The sequence below is a fragment of the Rutilus rutilus genome (assembly GCF_951802725.1).
Source record: "Rutilus rutilus genome assembly, chromosome: 13".
Taxonomy (NCBI): Eukaryota; Metazoa; Chordata; class Actinopteri; order Cypriniformes; family Leuciscidae; genus Rutilus; species Rutilus rutilus.
The window spans coordinates 1,402,983-1,422,163 of record NC_140218.1 but is presented as its reverse complement, the minus strand read 5'-3'; the positions used below and the strand labels follow the sequence as shown (position 1 = coordinate 1,422,163).

The following is a 19,181-nucleotide window of genomic DNA, read 5'->3' as shown; positions in this document are numbered from 1 at the left end:
GACACGCCCCCTACCACTGATTGGCTCACCCTCTCTCCTCCCCCATCATGAGTGGACACGCCCCCTACCACTGATTGGCTCACCCTCTCTCTTCCCCCATCATGAGTGGACACGCCCCCTACCACTGATTGGCTCACCCTCTCTCCTCCCCCATCATGAGTGGACACGCCCCATTACCCCTGATTGCCTCACCCTATCTCCTCCCCCATCATGAGTGTACACGCCCCCTACCACTGATTGGCTCACCCTCTCTCCTCCCCCATCATGAGTGGACACGCCCCCTACCACTGATTGGCTCACCCTCTCTCCTCCCCCATCATGAGTGGGCACGCCCCCTACCACTGACTGGCTCACCCTCTCTCCTACCCAACATGCGGGACCTGATGCCATCTCTGGACGGGTGCTGAAGGACTGTGCGGACCAGCTGGCTGGGGTCTTTACCAAGATCTTCAACCGGTCCCTATCCCAGTCCACCATCCCACCCTGCCTGAAGTAACCATAGTTCCACTGCCCCATTATTATGAAGTGCTTCGAGAAACTGGTGTGGACTTACATAATCTCAAACCTCCCATCCGCGCTTGACCTACACCAGTTTGCTTACAGAGCAAATAGGTGTACAGCGGACGCCATAGCCACAACTCTCCACACGGCCCATCTAGAGCAGCGGGGGAGCTACACTAGGCTGCTGTTTGTGGACTTTAGCTCTGCATTTAACACCATACCTCCTCACAGACTGGTGACTAAACTGGTATATCTGGGTGTATCTCACTCAGTCTCCCGCTGGATTAAGGAGTTCCTGTCAGATCGCTCCCAGAGGATGAGAGTAGGCCCCCACATCTCCTCAGCTCTCAGTCTCAGCACCGGCTCCCCACAGGCCGACTCTACACCCTGCCCACCCACGACTGCACCCCTGCCCACTCCAGCAATCACATCATTACATTTGCGGATGACACCACCGTAGTGGGGTTCACCTCTGGGGGAGATGAGGTGGAGCGGCTGTCTGTGTGGTGCATGGATAACAACCTGGTCCTCAACACCACCAAAACCAAGGAGTTGATAATAGATTACAGAAAGAGAAAAAACGATATTCAGCCTCTTTTCATCAGCGGGGAATGTGCGGAGAGGGTCCCGGACTTCCGGTTCTTGGGTGTGCACATAGAGGAGGACCTAACCTGGAGCACTAACATCACAGTATTGGTCAAGAAGGCAAGGAAAGCGCTCCAGAGGGTCGTCTCCACCGCCCAGAAGATCACTGGCTCTCCCTGAAGGATCTGTACAGTTCCCCCTGTCTCAAGAAAGCACAGATCCCAGCCCGGACACTCCCTGTTTGGACTGCTGCCCTCCGGCAGACGTTACAGGACAATGACGACACGAACAAATAGATTGAAAAACAGTTTTTATCCAAAAGCAATAGCAGCACTAAACACGATCTGAATGCATTATTAGGAGAGGTGTCGTGTATTGAACTGTGTGTGATATGATGTGTTTTCATTTTTATATATATATATATATATATATATATATTTATGTATACTTGTACTTTGTTTAATGTTGCACTGATCAGATTGCATCAAATTTCATACAGTACATGTATAATGACAATAAAGATTCTATTCTTTTACTACAATCACTGATGCAGCTTCCAAACAGTGTTAATTCATTACAATACTATTACAGTTTTATCAATATTTTGAAATCGTTTTTATTTTCCTTTTCCATTTTAGTTAAAAGTTTTATTAATTTTGTTGAGTTTTTGAAGAGAGAAATGTTGCTTTTGGCAACTTGCTGAAATAAAATAAGTTTAAGATTTTGAATGTTTGTTGTTTATAACAACAACAACAATCCTGTTTTGCATGCATTGGTAAAAGACACACAACACTCACATTAACATGATTTTGCATATTTCCTGAAAAGCGTGTTTTTTTCCAGCATCACGGCCATCTTGAGGATCAACGGCACACAATTCCAATTCTGTCCTGAAGATTTAATCTGAACCGAAACTGAGACACTGAGACACTACTGTCTGCATTCAATAAACAACAAAAATGTAAATTAAAAGGGGGAAAAAAATTGACAAATTCAAATGTGACACTGAAACACATGGAGATAAACACACCAGGAGCATGAGATTCATATCAGGATTCATTATAAAATTACTCTAAAAAACCAAAAATATACTTTTGCTCTTTCATTCCTCAGCAGATTCTCTTTCATGTCGTCGAAGTTTCAGCTTTACCTCAGACGTGTCTTCTGAGAGTCGATCCAGTCAGAGGACTGACACACACACACACACACACACACACACACACACACACTCACACAATTTCTCTCTCTCTCTCACACACACACACACACAATCTCTCTCTCTCTCTCACACACACAATTTCTCTCTCTCTCTCTCTCTCACACACACACACACACAATCTCTCTCTCTCTCTCACACACACACACACACACACAGTCTCTCTCTCTCTCTCACACACACACACACAGTCTCTCTCTCTCTCTCTCACACACACTCTCTTAAATGCGGAGGACAGGAGTGTGTGTGACCTTACTTGACCTTCACACGTCACTACTTTAGTTTTGATCCCCAAATAGAGGTTTAGTCTGGGTGAAAATATACACCATACTTATCAAGCTGATTAATTAAGAATTACAAACATTTTTTTAATTCTTTAATTCGTTTAGTTTTTATGAAAGTATGCAAATGAGGCATTATCTAATTAAATATGAACTCATTTGCATACATTTCCAGAAAAGAAATCTGAACATTAGATAAAGACAGATGCATAAATCTTGTTTTCTTTTTTACTTATTACAGGTTTCCACAGAGGGGATTGGGGGATTTTTAATTTCTCTATAAATCCCAAAATACCTAGCCTGACGTCGTCATACTCAATTCTAGTCAGAATGTGAGTCTGATACTTTTCCATAGAGATTTGATTATGGGGCGTGTCTCAACCAAACCAGGAAAAAAAAAAACTCTGCACTCAATTGGATAGACCTACAACCAATCAGAGCAACGGAGTAAATGACGCATGTTCTTCATTCATATTTTCAACCAACAAAATGTCGCGGCTCTCTGTTCCTCTTTTAAAATGAATGCGCTGTCGATATCTTCTATAACAGACGCGATGGCGGAATCTACACATGATGTTTCATAAACAAAGTTCGGGAGGAGCACGTACAAATAATCAATCCAATATAAACTTGTCATCAAACAATACCATGTCTAACGTTACCCTATCTATCAGCATGAGGAAGCATATTCACTCTGTAAACTTACCTAACACTCCTTGACAGTTTTTCAGCATCCCTCCACCACCCCGAATCCTCACTCTTGTCTTGTTCTCTCACAACCAGGAATACGGGGGAGCATGGCTACCGAGCCCACAGCCCTCTCCTCGGACAGCACGTCATATACGCATTTATTCTATCGACTTATTTGTGTGAAATCTTATAAACGCATTTATTCTATCTGACTTATTTGTAAATGTGAACTCGTGAAATCTCAATTCTCCAGCAGCAGTCGTCTTTGTTGTAAACTAATTCAAATCAAGCGCTCTTTGGTGACGTGGACGATTACGTTGCATTGCTCATCTGTCCATCATCGTATAAAGCCCGCCCTGACAATTTGATTGGTCCGAACAATTTTTGTTCGGGCATAATAGCTCCTCAACGGAGCGAGTCCAGACCGAACTTCCCGACCAAAAAATATTGTGGGCGGGGTTCGGGCTGGCACCCAGGCTACAAAATACCATCAAGAGACAGAAAACAAATACATTTTCACCATGTTTTAGGAATAAACTGTTCTATAAATCAGGTGGATGATGTAGATATGAATAAAACTGTAACGTGTGGTGTCTGTAAAGCTGCTGGAGAGGAGGAAACACTCATGGCCTTCAAAGACTTGGACTGTATTTGAAATCTACAAGTACAAATAAATAAAGTGCAATAAAATAAACACTTAATGTGTATTTTGGATGTTTTCTTTCCATTAGGTCAAAAGAGGACACGTTTAAGGAAGCAAAATAGAGAAAAATCCAAAATATACAAATATACTAATAAACCACAGAAGGGAGTTTTTCCCTCCAGGAAACCCAGAGCTGGGAGGAGCAGAAGGAGGAGATGATCCTGATATCAGTCTGTCCTGATAGAGAAACACACACACAATCACACAGAAATCACAACATCGACAGGTAAGAGAGTTTAAGACAGTTACTGTTGTTTTAACTTCACACTGATTACAATAGGATTGATTTAGCTGTGTTTATGCTCGGTTGTATTATTTACTCAAAACTAAAGCTTCTTTATTGACATTGATGGATCCATGAAGAATCTTTAACCTTTAATCTTTTCCATTGCAAAAAAGGTTCTTTATAGCGGAAAAAAGTTCTTTAGACTCGTTTTACACACTAAGAAAACATGATTCTTTTAAGAACTGATGAATGAAAGGCTCTTTGAGGAACCAAAAAAGGTTCTTCTGTAGGATCGCTGGGAAAAAAGAAAAAAACACTTTTGGATCCTTTATATGTAAGAGTGTACAAGAGCACAAATAAAAATTTTAATTTTTTTTTTTTTTTTTTACATAATAAAATTGCGTTTACAGCAATACACTGTAGAACAGCACTGCAATTCCAGATCTCAAAGTCTATGAGTTTAATTCTGAAGGGTTTAAAGCATAAACCTGTACTGTAAGACTGAACTGACACGCATCAGCTTTAGGAGCTTCATGTGTGTGCTTATAATTGATGCGGAAGCTAATCAGCAATGATCAAGTAGGAATGACATGCTGTGAAGTTCTGGATTCTGTACGAACATTTCAGAGCAAATGAATCTGGTTTATTGAGTCTGTTTTCTGTCTTTCCCTCAGGAATGGAGAGAATCACACTGACGTCTCTTCTGCTCTCCGGTGAGTGAGTGTGTCATGCGGAGCTTCACTAGTTCTAGTGCTCTAGTGGTAGTGTGAGACGGACACTTGATTGAACTTTGAGGTTTTGTGAAACAGGTCAAACTGCTGTTATTTCTATGCCGGGAAATTAAAAGAAAATATTTAGAGGAGAAATTTAGAGGAGTTTGGGGCAAAAACACCAACATAATAAAAATGCCACCAAACTTCGAGATATGGGCACAGAAATGCCCCCGATTGAGTTCTTGTTTTTAATATTTATAGTGAGCAACATCACACGAGCAAAACAGAATATCAGAACGATTGCAAATGTGATGTTGATTTTATTCAATATTTCAATAAATAGTCAATATAAAGGGATTTTATGTCCTTTTTATATATTTTTTTTGGGTCTATTTTGCAAATGAAAATAGTTTGAAATAAAGCCCCCTTTGTGCATCCAGGGCTGCTACACATTGTTTTAAAGTCAAACTTGAGGATATTTAAGACTTTTTGTGGAACGTCACATCCTGACGTCACGCGTCTTTACGGGATGTGTGTGAACGCACTCACATATTCCGGAAAATCACTGGCAGTGTGAATAAACCAAAATCAAACGATCCCGGGATAAATCCTGGAACACATTATCCGTGTATTTTCCGGAATCTCTGTGTGAAAGGGGCTCTAATGATACTTTTTCTAAATGACCCAGCTATAGCTATCCAAAGGCTAAAGTAAAAAAAAAACAAAAAAGTGTAATTATTCTATTATAGAGAGTCCTGGGATTTGTGCCGCAGTGGTTTTATTGAGGTTGAGCCAAAAGCCTAGGACTAGTTTGCCGAAGTTGTTTTATGAAACAATCCACATTATTTAACGAACATATCGATTGACAGTGGCAGTCCTAGAAGCAAAGTTGTTCAGAATGAGGAGTTCTATCATGTGGTATATGAATGAAATCGTGTGGTATACAACCCTCTGAACACGTGAAAACCGCGATGGCGCCCCTCCGGTGGCCGATTTCTTTAGAATTTCTCATAGGCCTTTAGGGCCTCTAGGCCTCACAGGGTCAAACAGGCAAATGCATTTTGTCTGTCTTGAGTCAAGTATTCTAACGATATAAGACACTTGAGCCAACGCCAAACGGTTTAGGAGTTGTGAGTGATTTTGCACTTTTATCCGCTGTAGCGCCCCCGTCAGGCCGATCGGGGCGAGGCTTGGTGACGCTGTAGACGGTGTGAGAACTACCAGCCCTCCGAATTTCAAGTCTCTTCGACTCACGGTTTGGTCTGCCTGATCAGTTTTAAGGGAGAATGATGATCCTTGGAAAATGTAACATTTACAGTAGGGTTTCAGGGCCACAGTCGCTTGCTTTGCTCCTGAATCACTCACTCACTCTTTAAGACTTGCTGCCACCTACTGGCGGCTTTAGTTTCATATTTAAAAGTATAATTTCATCTTTCACATCATTTCATATTTCTATATTCAAAATGTTATATTTAAAACATCTCATAACATTATTTATGCGATTGTTATAGCAGTGTAACTCTCTCAGTTGCATTAAAGTCTGTGAATAAATCTAAAGGCCACTTCAGGTGCAGCTTCTGCAGTGCAAAGATCTGGATTTTGTTGACATGATTTTGATTGATTCAATTTAACTTATTATTTAAATATAATTCATCCATTTAAATTCAAGAATTTGACAAGAAAGACATACATTTAATAAGCTTAGAAAAAACTGCACTTCTAAATGTAAAAAGTGTCCTAGGAATCAATTATAGGTAGCAAATATTGTCCCGTAATGGGAAAGATAATGTGTATGGAAGTAAAATAATGACAAATGTTTTGAAACAAAAAAGCTTGTTGAATTGCAGTACTTGAAGAAGATATGCATTGCATTAGCCGAACCCTGCTTGCATTTTAATGCAGTGTATTTTTAGGGCTTGCATTTTTATGGGCTGCAATTCAACACGGTTGTATATATAAGCTGTGAATATTTCAATTCAAAATATTTTACACGTTTTCACTATTAAAAATTCAATAATCCATATTCACCTTTCAGATTTCCCTTCCAAAATGTTCATTCTGTATAAAAAATACAACCTATAATATTCAACAGGCAATTTTCAGAAAATTCAACATATTCAACAAATATTCACAGCTTATATATACAACCGTGTTGAATTTCAGCCCATAAAAATACACTGCATTAAAATGCAAGCAGGGTTCGGCTAATGCAATGCATATCTTCTTCAAGTACTGCAATTCAACAAGTTTTTTTGTTTCAAAACATTTGTCATTATTTTACTTCCATAAATGTCTGTCATCGATCAGAAGGTGAGATGTGAGTCTTGAGATCTGTGTGAATTCTCTCTTCTCAGCCGTGGTCAGTTTGTCTGCAGGCGCTTTGCGTCAGTATCACTTTGTGAATGAGAGAAAGAGTTGGACGGAGGCTCAGAAACACTGCAGAGAGAAATACACAGATCTGGCCACAATCACCGACACACAAGATCAGGACGACACAGAGCGGGTCATAAAGAGTGTGAACCCTAATGCTGACCCTGTCTGGATTGGGCTGAGGAGCACAGACACATGGATATGGTCTCTGAATGAGTCCACGTTCTACACAGCAAACCAGTCTCAGTACACGAACTGGGCACCAGCACAACCACAAGGAGATGGAGACTGTGCTTTTATGATGAAGGGTAGTGGACAATGGCATGATGTAGCCTGTAGTTCAACTAGGCAATTCATCTGCTATAATGGTGAGTTCAGCTGTAAGATCACAACACACTGAAATGTGTTAAAAGACCATATTGAGCATTTTCATGTACAATACTAATAAAACACTTTCATTTTTGAATGATGAACCATAATTGCATTAGTGAATTTGTCTTGTTGTCCTAAAATATTTTCTTATTTTTTATGTATTAAATTTCTCTGATATTTCACAATATTAGACAAATGTCTTTCTCTTTTAAAGCCAGCAGTAAAGGATTCACTGGTGTACAGAAGCAGATGACTTGGACTGAAGCTCAGAGTTATTGTAGACAGTATCACACAGATCTGGCCAGTGTGAGGAATGAGAGTGAGAATGATGAGATTAAGAACATAATACAGAACCTAACTCCACCTGATGAATCGGCCTGGATCGGTCTGAACAGACTCTGGGTTTGGTCAGATAACAGCACCTCCACATTCACACACTGGCACACTGATCAACCCGACAGTTCATCTGGAAGAGATGATGCCTGCACCTTGATTAATATCAAAGGCCACCAAGGACGATGGGCGGATGATGATTGTAAAAGATCTTATAGCTTTGTGTGTTATGACGGTAAGTAGACACTCTCACACACACACAGTCATCTGAACAAAGGCAACTCTATATGTGAAACAGAAACTCTAATCACAGAATGAGTGCACTACAACTTTAACCCCACACTGATCACACATTTCTGACTGGGTTATTAATTATAGTGGATATTTCCAAACAAATCCATATGAATCGAGTGTGAAGAGATACGATCACATTATATGACGAGTTAATTTAGGCTTTCATTCACATATAAACACACAAACATTTCACATCTAGTAAATACAGAAGCTCCGATAAAGAATCAGGTTTGTTCTAGCGTGTGACGCACACAAGCGTTAGAGTTTACTAAATGTGTTGTGCTTTATTTGGGACAATCATTTTCAGATTTTAATAAGAGCCTAAACTGAATATGGATTAAACCGCTCGACTCATATGGATTAGTTTTATGGCGCTGTAATGACCGTTCTGGATCATTTAAGGTTTTGTTGCCTGAATTTCCAGTGGAGGGACAGAAACATCTCAGGGGCTGCGTAAACCGCTGAGGCTAGTCTTACAAGTTAGACATCACATTTTTTTTCTTTAAGACTGTTTTTAAAATCAGTTTCTTAAAAACATAGATTGGCCTAATTTGATACCGAAAAGTCAGACTGACTGCCCCTGATGAACTGCTAGTGGGTCATACTAAAACTTTAGACACTGTCTTAACATAATGGCTGTGTTTATACAACCGGCGCCAGGTTTCGGTTTCACTTTATTTTGATGGTCCTTTTAAAACATTCTGTTGACTATAAGTAACATTGCACTTAAATGTCTACTAGCTCTCATTAGAGTGTTAGTAGAGTATCAGCAGACTGGTAGGGTTAGAATAAGTTGACATGTAGTTGCAAAGTTACGTATAGACAGTAGAATGTCTGTTGGAGGAGCATCACAATAAAGAGTTAGCAGATATTAAGCAGACAGTTTACTGATACTCTAATGAGAGTTAGCAGATATTAAGCAGACAGTTTACTGATACTCTAATGAGAGTTAGCTGATATGTAGTTGCAAAGTTACTTATAGTCAACAGAATGTTCAAAAGGGACCATCAAAATGAAGTGTTACCCAGGTTTCATTAAAATATATTAATGTGCATTTTGAAGATGAACGAAAGTCTTATGGGTTTGGAACGACACGAGTGCAAGTAAACGATGACAGAATTTACATTTCTGGGAGGATTGTTGTTTAACTAAAAATGTTTAATGTGTTTGTGGCAACACTTTAGTTTAGGGTCTAATTCTCACTATAAACTAGCAGCTTATGATCATGCATATTACTAGGGTATTCACTGTTTATTAGCACATATTAATGCCTTATTCTGCATGACCATATTCTACATCCCTTGACATCACGTTTTTTTCTCCAGAGTGGCTATCTGCATAAATTAACTAAATTATTAATAATAATAAAAAAATTCTTGTTTTACAACAAAAATGAATCATCACTGAGCTTACTTAAGCTGGACTGTGACGCTATTTTCTTCTGGAGTCAAACTTTGTTGTATAATTTTCCTGTTATCACTGTAAAGCTGATTTGAAACAACCTGTTTTGTAAAAAGCGCTTTATAAATAAAGGTGACTTGACTTGATCCTACTCAATACCTAAACTTAAACAACTACCTTACTAACTATTAATAAGCAGTAAATATGAGCATATATAAGCAAAAGTCGCAGTGAATAGTTAGTGAATAGTGACCGTTTTTGTTTCTTGATCTGTTTGTGTTCCAGATAAACTGGTTCTGATCAGACAGAATCTGACGTGGACGGGAGCTCTGAAATACTGCAGAGATGAAGACATGGACCTGGTGTCGGTGGACTCTAAGGAGATCCAGCTTCAGGTGAAGAGCGTGATCTCGATGGCCTCCACCGCTCACGTGTGGCTGGGTCTCCGTCACTCCTGCGTGCTCGGCCTCTGGTTCTGGGTCAGCGGTCACACCCTGTGCTATGAGCAGTGGGCTCCGGGTAACGGCACCGGGGAGGAGGACTGCATTACGACAGTGAGATCCGGAGCCATTCACACCAGCAGCCAGCGCTGGATCAGCCTTCCTGAAACTGAGACAAACAACTTCTTCTGCACCAAGTGAGAGATTCGAGAAATGGTTTATGAAGATTCAATCAAGCCAAATTAACTTCATTTAAAGTCTATATAACCTTCACTTTTCTGAGATAAATTCATGTGGTGATGGATTCAAACATTTACTGTGTTTTCTTTCATTTTGCTTTATTGTTTTTTTATTTAGTGCATATTATCTAGTACTTACCATAAAATTGCATGTGATTTTCCCTTATTTGTTAGTCGCTATGGATTAAATCATCTGCTAAATGAATGAATGTAAATAGATAAATGTAATGATCTGATATTGATTCAAATATATTATGAAATATTTGTACTTTTAAAGCACAAGCATTTAAATGAACTGGTGAAGGTTAAAATGTGTTTACTTAAATAAAATTGTGATCTACAAATGTATACAGTGGCATCAAAAAGTATTTGGACACTTAAGAAATAATTAGAAATTACATGAGAAAAGCTCTAGCATCATTTGTGCACAGATGACAACTGGTTTGATATTGTATTTCATCTAGTGCAATGAAATACAGATATTTTCAAGTGTCTTAATACCTTTTGAGGCTGCTGTGCTTCCCTTCTTCATATCCATTAATTTGGGGTACATAATTACCCAAATAACTGTCTGTATTAGGGCTGGGTTGAAAATAAGAATTTCTTGATTTTAATAAATTCTCATTTTGATGAACCAATATCGATTCTTAAATCTACAATCTGTGCTGTTTTCAGTTGTTGTATGAACAAAACTTCACTAAAAATTATTTGTAGCGCCTCACATCCAATAATCACAATATGCTTTTTTATTTTTAATATAAAACAAAGTCTCAACTTTCAAAGTTTGACATCTTAATCATAAAATATTCAAAAAATAAATGTCTCTTTAATGTGTGTGACAGATCGCTGTAGAACCGATCATCTCTTCATCTTTACTACTAGTTACAGCAGCAAATAAACATGAATGAACATCAGAAGGAATGTTGAAAGATTCAGAACAACTTCCTGAAATCAATCATGTCTCATGTAATCCATCAATGAGCGTTTCAACCTTGGAAAGAGGTCAATAAAACAGCTTCAATGTCACGCTTACCTCAGAAAAACCATTTAATGACTATAAACAGATAGCTAGAAAAATAACTCTAGAGAGGAGCAGATAGATAAATATATATACACTATTCATATTTTTACTTAATACATTCTTCTATAGTTAACGTATTTTGAAATGAATAAATCCATCATGAAAACATGCTGCGTATCGGTGTCGACACTACGGGGAACGGCCTCAGTGTGACCGGTGTCTGAAGCATGTGTAAACACACCACACATTCATTGGCAGACGGCAGTCTATGACATCACGTGGGGATTGTAGGTCGAACTGGCAGAGGGATTTGGGAGGGGGGTGTTGCTTTCCCAGACTCCTCTTCCCAGACTCCTCTTCCCAGTTCAGGTGATTAGCAGCTCAAAGCTATGCCAGACCACCTCGCGAGGCCATAGGCGGAAGAGGGTCAGGCTGGTGTTGATACCAAGCCGACCTGCTCAAAGTCTAGGACCAGAGGCAGGGATTGTCTCCTGAGGCTGGTAATACACTAAGACGTCATGGTTTGAAATCATGCATGGCACGGAAGGTTCCCCTGCTTAAACCAGCACATGTCAAGGCCCGTCTTAAGTTTGCCAATGACCATTTGGATGATCCAGAGGAGTCATGGGAGAAAGTCATGTGGTCAGATGAGACCAAAATAGAACTTTTTGGTCATAATTCCACTAAACGTGTTTGGAGGAAGAAGAATGATGAGTACCATCCCAAGAACACCATCCCTACTGTGAAGCATGGGGGTGGTAGCATCATGCTTTGGGGGTGTTTTTCTGCACATGGGACAGGGCGACTGCACTGTATTAAGGAGAGGATGACCGGGGCCATGTATTGTGAGATTTTGGGGAACAACCTCCTTCCCTCAGTTAGAGCATTGAAGATGGGTCAAGGCTGGGTCTTCCAACATGACAATGACCCGAAGCACACAGCCAGGATAACCAAGGAGTGGCTCTGTAAGAAGCAGATCAAGGTTCTGGCGTGGCCTAGCCAGTCTCCAGACCTAAACCCAATAGAGAATCTTTGGAGGGAGCTCAAACTCCGTGTTTCTCAGCGACAGCCCAGAAACCTGACTGATCTAGAGAAGATCTGTGTGGAGGAGTGGGCCAAAATCCCTCCTGCAGTGTGTGCAAACCTGGTGAAAAACTACAGGAAACGTTTGACCTCTGTAATTGCAAACAAAGGCTACTGTACCAAATATTAACATTGATTTTCTCAGGTGTTCAAATACTTATTTGCAGCTGTATCATACAAATAAATAGTTAAAAAATCATACATTGTGATTTCTGGATTTTTATGTCTCTCACAGTGGACATGCACCTACGATGACAATTTCAGACCCCTCAATGATTTCTAAGTGGGAGAACTTGCAAAATAGCAGGGTGTTCAAATACTTATTTTCCTCACTGTATGTAATGTTGAATAGCTATAATTATTCATTTCATCCCTAGATATTAAGAAAGAAATGTATTAAGTGCAGAAAAAATGTGGGAATATAAAAGAAATGACAAATCTGTCATTAAAGAACACATACTACTTAATATTTAATACTTACTATTTGTAACCATGTCCTTTTTTTGTGCAATCCTATTTATATCTTGGTTGTTGCATTTTTGCAGTTTTTATATTCAGTGCTTTATAAATAAATGATTGATTTTATGATAATTTTTGATCTTCGCTTCACTCTCCCTCCAGTAGGTGGCAGAAATGCAACATTAAATGGTTTGCCAAGCCCCATTTAACAAACATGAGGTTTCACTAGTAGCTGCTATTATACTGTAAAATTACTTTCATACACTGCTTTTCCACATAATGTATAAATCTAGAATAATAGATATATTAGTGAACAGGTCTCAGAACCACGATGGGATGCCCCTTTCGTAGGTCTGCGTCAAACGGTGTGGTACGAGTTAGATGACAGTTTCCTGACACACTGAAGTAAAATAATTGAAAGTGTGGTGGTGGGGGGGGGGGGGGGGGGGTCATATATTATATATGCTTTTCTCCAAAACACGTTGGCCATAATTATTGGTACCCCGAGAATTTTTTATAAGTAAAATATCGTACGTTTTATACAATATTACATTTTTCAGCATGCCAGGGTGACTAAGAACATGCCATTGTCTAGCTATGACTATCACAATGAGTAAAACCAAAGAATATAGTTCTGATGTGCAGAAAAAGATTGTTGAGCTTCACAAAATAGTGAGTGGCTGTAAGAAAATAGCTGAAGCATTGAAAATCCCCATTTCCACCATCAGGGCAAGTTCTAATCAACTAAAGATCGTATGAATCTGCCTGGAAGAGGACGTGTCTGTATCGTCTTAATGCAGGAGTTTGAGTTGCCAAAGACTGTCCAATGATCACAGAGATTAGTGAGTCTTGGGGTCAGAAAGCCTTAAAATGATCAGACAGCCCCTACATCACCACATTTTGTTTGGCAGGGTTTCAAGAAATATTCTCCTGCTCATCAAAAAACAAGCTCCAGCATATTCAGTTGTGAGACACGACTTGAATTTCAAAAGGGATTCTGTCTGTGGTCAGATGAAACTAAAAAAATAGCTTTTTTGGCAGCAAACCCACCAGATGGCTTTGGTGCACACAGGGTTTGGTTCAGCTACCAAATCGGACATCAGGAGACTACAACGGACAGTCCGGACTGCAGAGAGGATTATTGGTGCCCCCCTGCCAACCCTCCAGGACCTGTACTCTTCCAGAGTGAGGAAGAGAGCAGGTAAAATCATCACGGACTCCACTCACCCTGGACACCCCCTGTTTGAACTGTTACCGTCAGGACGGCGACACAGATCACTGGCCACAAGAACATCCAGGCACAGGAACAGTTTCTTCCCACAGGCCATTTCCCTTCTGAACACTTAACATGCCCCCCCAAAGCATATGCCTGTAAGTGCAATACTCCCACTGTCTAGTGCAATAAACTCAGGTGATATTTATATCTATATTATTCATACTACTCAAAATACTGTAAATATGTTTATAATCTGTAACATGCGCTAGACTCCCACTGTCTAGTGTAATATTCTCTAATTCAGGTGATATTTATATTTATATTATTCATACTACTCAAAATACTGTAAATATGTTCATAATCTGTAAATGTTTATTCAGACTAAACCCAACTGTGACCCTACTTTTTTACTTTTATACTATTTTTATTTATTTTTTATATATTTTTATTCTTAGAATTTGTATTACTATGTTCTTGTTGTATTTGTATTTGTATATGTGCACTGGAAGCTTCAGTACCAAGAAAAATTCCTTGTGGGTGCAAGCACACTTGGCAATAAAGCTCTTTCTGATTCTGATTCTGATTCTGATAAAACATTACCCCATGCCCACAGTTAAATATACCACTGGATCTTTAATGTTGTGGGACTGTTTTTTTGCTGGAGGACCTGGACATCTTGTTCAGATGCATCAAATTCTAGCAAACACCAACAGATAAAAAAATCTAAACCTGACGGCCTCTGCTAGAAATCTTGTAATGGGCCGTGGTTGGATCTTCCATCAGAACAACGATCCAAAACAAACATCAAAATCAACACAAAAATGTGTCGCTGAGCACAAAACCAAGCATCTGCAATGGCCGTCCCAGTCCCTGACCTGAAGTCAAGTCATCTTCATTTATATAGCGCTTTTAACAACGTAGATTGTTTCAAAGCAGCTTCACAGAGATAAGCGTATCATTTAAGGTAACAGAGATTGTTTTGGCTTTATAGCAGAGTTAAGTTATTTTCCATCTAAAGTTAGTTTTGATTGATTTGCTTCCGTCGCAACGATCATTTGTTATTAAATTAGGGGCCGCTAAGACGACACCATTCCCTCTACACAGACTTTAAACGCGAACCTGTGAGAAACGCTGATGGCGTTCACATGCGCATTTAGAATGGGTTCTATAGTTATGTGCGTTTGAATATACGCAGGTTTGGAATTCCCTACAAGCCAAGCCTAAACAAAGTACTTGTCTTTCCTTATAAATTTTGATAAAGAATTTAATTTTATTTTGTTGCTTTGGGGTAGGAACGCGAAACAAATTTTCCCGACAACGCCTTATCTGTATAGTGGTAGAGGGATCCTCCATAGGGAGAGACTAGTTGGCACTTCAACACTGCGTTGTCATCGGTCCAGGCGAAGGTCCTTCGTCAGATCTGGATACGGCCTGGATCCGGCAGGCTGCAGGAAAACCTCGGGATAAACACAGACACTAAAATTAGCGTAGATGCCATTCTTCTCATGATGTAACGAGTACATCAGGAGTTATGGGAAGTGTTCCCGGTTCCGGCTGACCTGATCTATGCAGCCTAACATTAAATTATAGAAGTCTATAATGTATTATGTGAAAGCTAGGTCAAAGAGATGTGTTTTTAGTCTAGCTTTGAACTGACAGAGTGTGTCTGCTTCCCGGACAATGGTAGGAAGACTGTTCCAGAGTTTTGGTGCTAAATAGGAAAAGGATCTACCGCCAGCAGTCGATTTTGATATTCTAGGTATTAGTAACTGGCCGGAATTTTGAGATCGCAATAGACGTGACGGACTATAGTGCGTTAAGAGCTCGCTCAAGTACTGCGGAGCTAAACCATTCAGTGCTTTGTAAGTAATCAGCAATATTTTAAAATTGATGCGATGTTTAATAGGGAGCCAATGCAGTGTTGACAGAACTGGGCTAATATGGTCATACTTCCTGGTTCTGGTAAGAACTCGAGCTGCTGCGTTTTGAACCAGCTGTAGTTTGTTTATTAAGCGTGCAGGGCAACCACCCAGTAGAGCATTACAATAATCTAGCCTTGAGGTCATGAACGCATGAATTAATTGTTCCGCATTTGTCACCTACCTGAACCCTACAGGAGATGAGTGGGCTGAACTGAAGAAAAGAAGCACCAACATGGATCTGGGAATCTGAAGGATATGGAGATTCTGTATGGAGGAATGGTCTCTGATCTCTCGTCAGGTGTTCTCCAAACTCATCAGTCATTATAGGAGAAAACTCAGAGCTGTTATCTTGGCAAAAGAAGTTTAGAATAAGAAGAATAAAACGGTGCCAATAATTCTGGCCAGTGTGTTTTGGACAAAATGTTAATGTGATTAAAAATTATAATGTGATTTATCCCGTACTTTCAATTATTTTCCTTAAAAATGAAAGGTTAGACTTTTGTGAAGTTTTTGAATGAAAGATCAAAAGTATGAACAATGCAGATTTATTTTTATTTTATATTTACCAGGGGTGCCAATAATTTTTTTTCTTTTTATTTGAAAATATTTTCCTTATCATCATTTCCCATTCTCTTGCTATTCTTTTTTTTTTTTGCTTGCATAATAAACACAAATATTTAGCATTATTTCTATCCACATTTTGTCTCTTGCCATCCACACACACAAACAATTGATGTAGATTGATTAGATCTAGCAACATCTGGAGTCGTAACAGAGGCCTTTGTTGTGTGCTTTCCACAACCACCACACTCAAGTCAAGTCAAGTCATCTTCATTTATATAGCGCTTTTAACAACGTAGATTGTTTCAAAGCAGCTACCACACTGTTACAGAAGAACCGACCTCTCAAAAACGAGAAAGAAGATGGACTCACCAGCGATACGTCTCCTCCTCCTCCCGGAGAACAGGAAGTATCTGGGATACTGGGCCTGGTTACTCAGGAATGGCAGCCTCTCCTTCACAGCCAGCGAGCCTGAGGTACCCGCCGAGGTGCAGGATGACATCAAAGCCCCGGAGACTATGTGCGCTGACCACTCCATCCCAGAGCCAGGAGCGGACATAGACCTGATAGACCTGTGGTCCATGGATCCAGTTCCCACCCAAGTCCCCACCCTCAAATCCTTGTCTTCTTTTCCGGTCCCGTCCCGATATTTGGATGCTCTGGTCCCGTCTGGAGATCTTCTTCTGCCTGTGTCCCTGCCTGACTTCCAAGTCCCGTCTCCATCACTGGTCGCGGCCAGTCCCCCTGGATCCGTCGGCACCACTGGTGAGGTCCAGCTCCTTGGCTCTGCCCCTGCTGCTCACTCCATGTGACTCCCTGCCTCGGGCTTCCCCTCCACCAGCTTGGCGTGAGGCAGAGTCCTCGGCTGCACCTCGGGCCTCCAGGCCCATGTCTCCACCTCAGCCTGTCAGGCCATCGCCTCGGCTCACCGCTCCATCATCACCTCCGTGGCCCATCTGCCCGGAAACTCCGCAGGGCTTCCTCGTCACTCCAGAGCAGCTTCCTCCATGGACTCCCAGGATTCCAGCTGTGCTTACACCCTGCACACCTATGACATCATCAGGCTCCTCCCTTCCTGTCGTCCTCACTCACTCCAGCGTCACCCCGGTCATCCGAGTCCTCGCCGCCGCCGCCTCAATCCCGCGAGCCAACAGCTCAGCGCCAGACTTCCAGGCCTGCGATGTCGCCCAGGTCTGTCAACCTCTCAGTTCCACCATGTGTCGAGCAGGACGAGGCCGAGGGCCGTGATGAGCGACACTGATGAGCGACACCTGTGCGACGCACCGGTCTTGTATCTCTCACGGAAGAGCGGAAGCATAAAGGAGCGACGACAGTGAAGAGCGAGAGAGGACAGGCCTGAACTTGTGTTTTGTTTTATTTTATTGTGACAGCAGTCGTCCATGAGGGGCTGCTGTCTTTTACTTTTGTTTTGTATTTGTTTTATTTTTATCATTAAAATGTATTTGAATGTTCGCCGGTTCCCGCCTCCTTCTTCCCATAACATCTGAACTGCGTTACACACCAGTTCCTCCACCACTCACCATGGTTCCGCCTCCGCCAATCATACCCAGGATTCTTTCCGCCCCCTCTGTCAGGACTCCACCCTGGTTCCTCCCACCTTCAGCTCCACCATGGTCGGCAACTCCACTGACTCCTCATCACCATCCGACACCAGCTCCAAGCCCTCCACCAAAGCCTCTGCCTCATTACTACCTCCTGAACTTTGTCATCATCACGGTGCGAGGTGCGTTTTTGCTTTAAACAAGCAATATTATCTGCCAATGGCGTAAGAAAAATAATCTTGTTTCTGTTTGAATTCATTCTGATTAATTCCCCTGGAAAAAAGGACATCAAATATTATATTATTTTTCTCATGTAGCAAATGCATCTTGATTTAAGAATTTTTTGTTATTTGGACTGGAAACAAGACAAAAATACAAAGAAAAGCTTCTTTTTTTTTTTTGCAGTGTAGCTACTGGAGTGCCTCAGGGCTCAGTGCTGGGACCGCTTCTCTTCTCCATCTACATGTCAACACTAGGATCTGTCATTCAGAAACATGGATGTTCCTATGCTGTGCTGATGACACACAGCCTCTCATTCCAGCAGGATGATCTGACGGTAGCTGCTCGCATCTCAGCCTGCCTGAGACATTTCTTACTGGATGAAGGACCACCACCCTCAACTAAACCTCCCAAAGACAGAACTGCTTTTGATTACGGCCAACCAATCACTTCAGCACAACTTCTTCATTCAGCTGTGTTCATCATCCATAACTCCATCCAGGAACCCTTGAGTTGAGATTGATGATCAGTTTAACTTCACAGACCTCATTGCTAGAACTGCCCAGCCCTTCAGATTTGCCTAAAACAACATAAGAATGATCAGGCCCTTCCTATCAGAGCTACACAACTCCTTCTCCAAGCTCTTGTTCTCTCCAGGCTGGACTATTGTAATGCGCTCTCCTTCCAGCATCTGTCAACCTCTGCAACTGATCCAGATGCTGCAGCAAGAGTGTCTTTATCGAGCCGAAGAGACACACATCACTCCTCTCCTCA

The 19,181-nt window shown here is 41.0% G+C and overlaps 1 protein-coding gene across 1 annotated transcript; it reads left to right on the top strand.

Annotated features, from left to right (window-relative positions):
- Window positions 1–4,172: 4,172 nt before the first annotated feature.
- Window positions 4,173–11,022, top strand: LOC311302566 (C-type mannose receptor 2-like). Its single transcript, XM_084428555.1, has 5 exons — window positions 4,173–4,202; window positions 4,877–4,915; window positions 7,270–7,653; window positions 7,872–8,225; window positions 9,971–11,022. Exons 2-5 carry the CDS (start codon window positions 4,879–4,881, stop codon window positions 10,324–10,326), a joined length of 1,131 nt encoding a protein of 376 aa, XP_084284681.1. The 5' UTR covers window positions 4,173–4,202; window positions 4,877–4,878; the 3' UTR covers window positions 10,327–11,022.
- Window positions 11,023–19,181: the final 8,159 nt, after the last annotated feature.

Bases quoted from the DNA above. Each gene is read 5' to 3' on its own strand.
- LOC311302566 (XM_084428555.1), top strand. From the start codon at position 4,879: ATGGAGAGAATCACACTGACGTCTCTTCTGCTCTCCG. The intron at 7,654-7,871 runs GTGAGTTCAGCT...TCTCTTTTAAAG, and splicing joins GCAATTCATCTGCTATAATG to CCAGCAGTAAAGGATTCACT. The intron at 8,226-9,970 runs GTAAGTAGACAC...TTTGTGTTCCAG, and splicing joins TAGCTTTGTGTGTTATGACG to ATAAACTGGTTCTGATCAGA.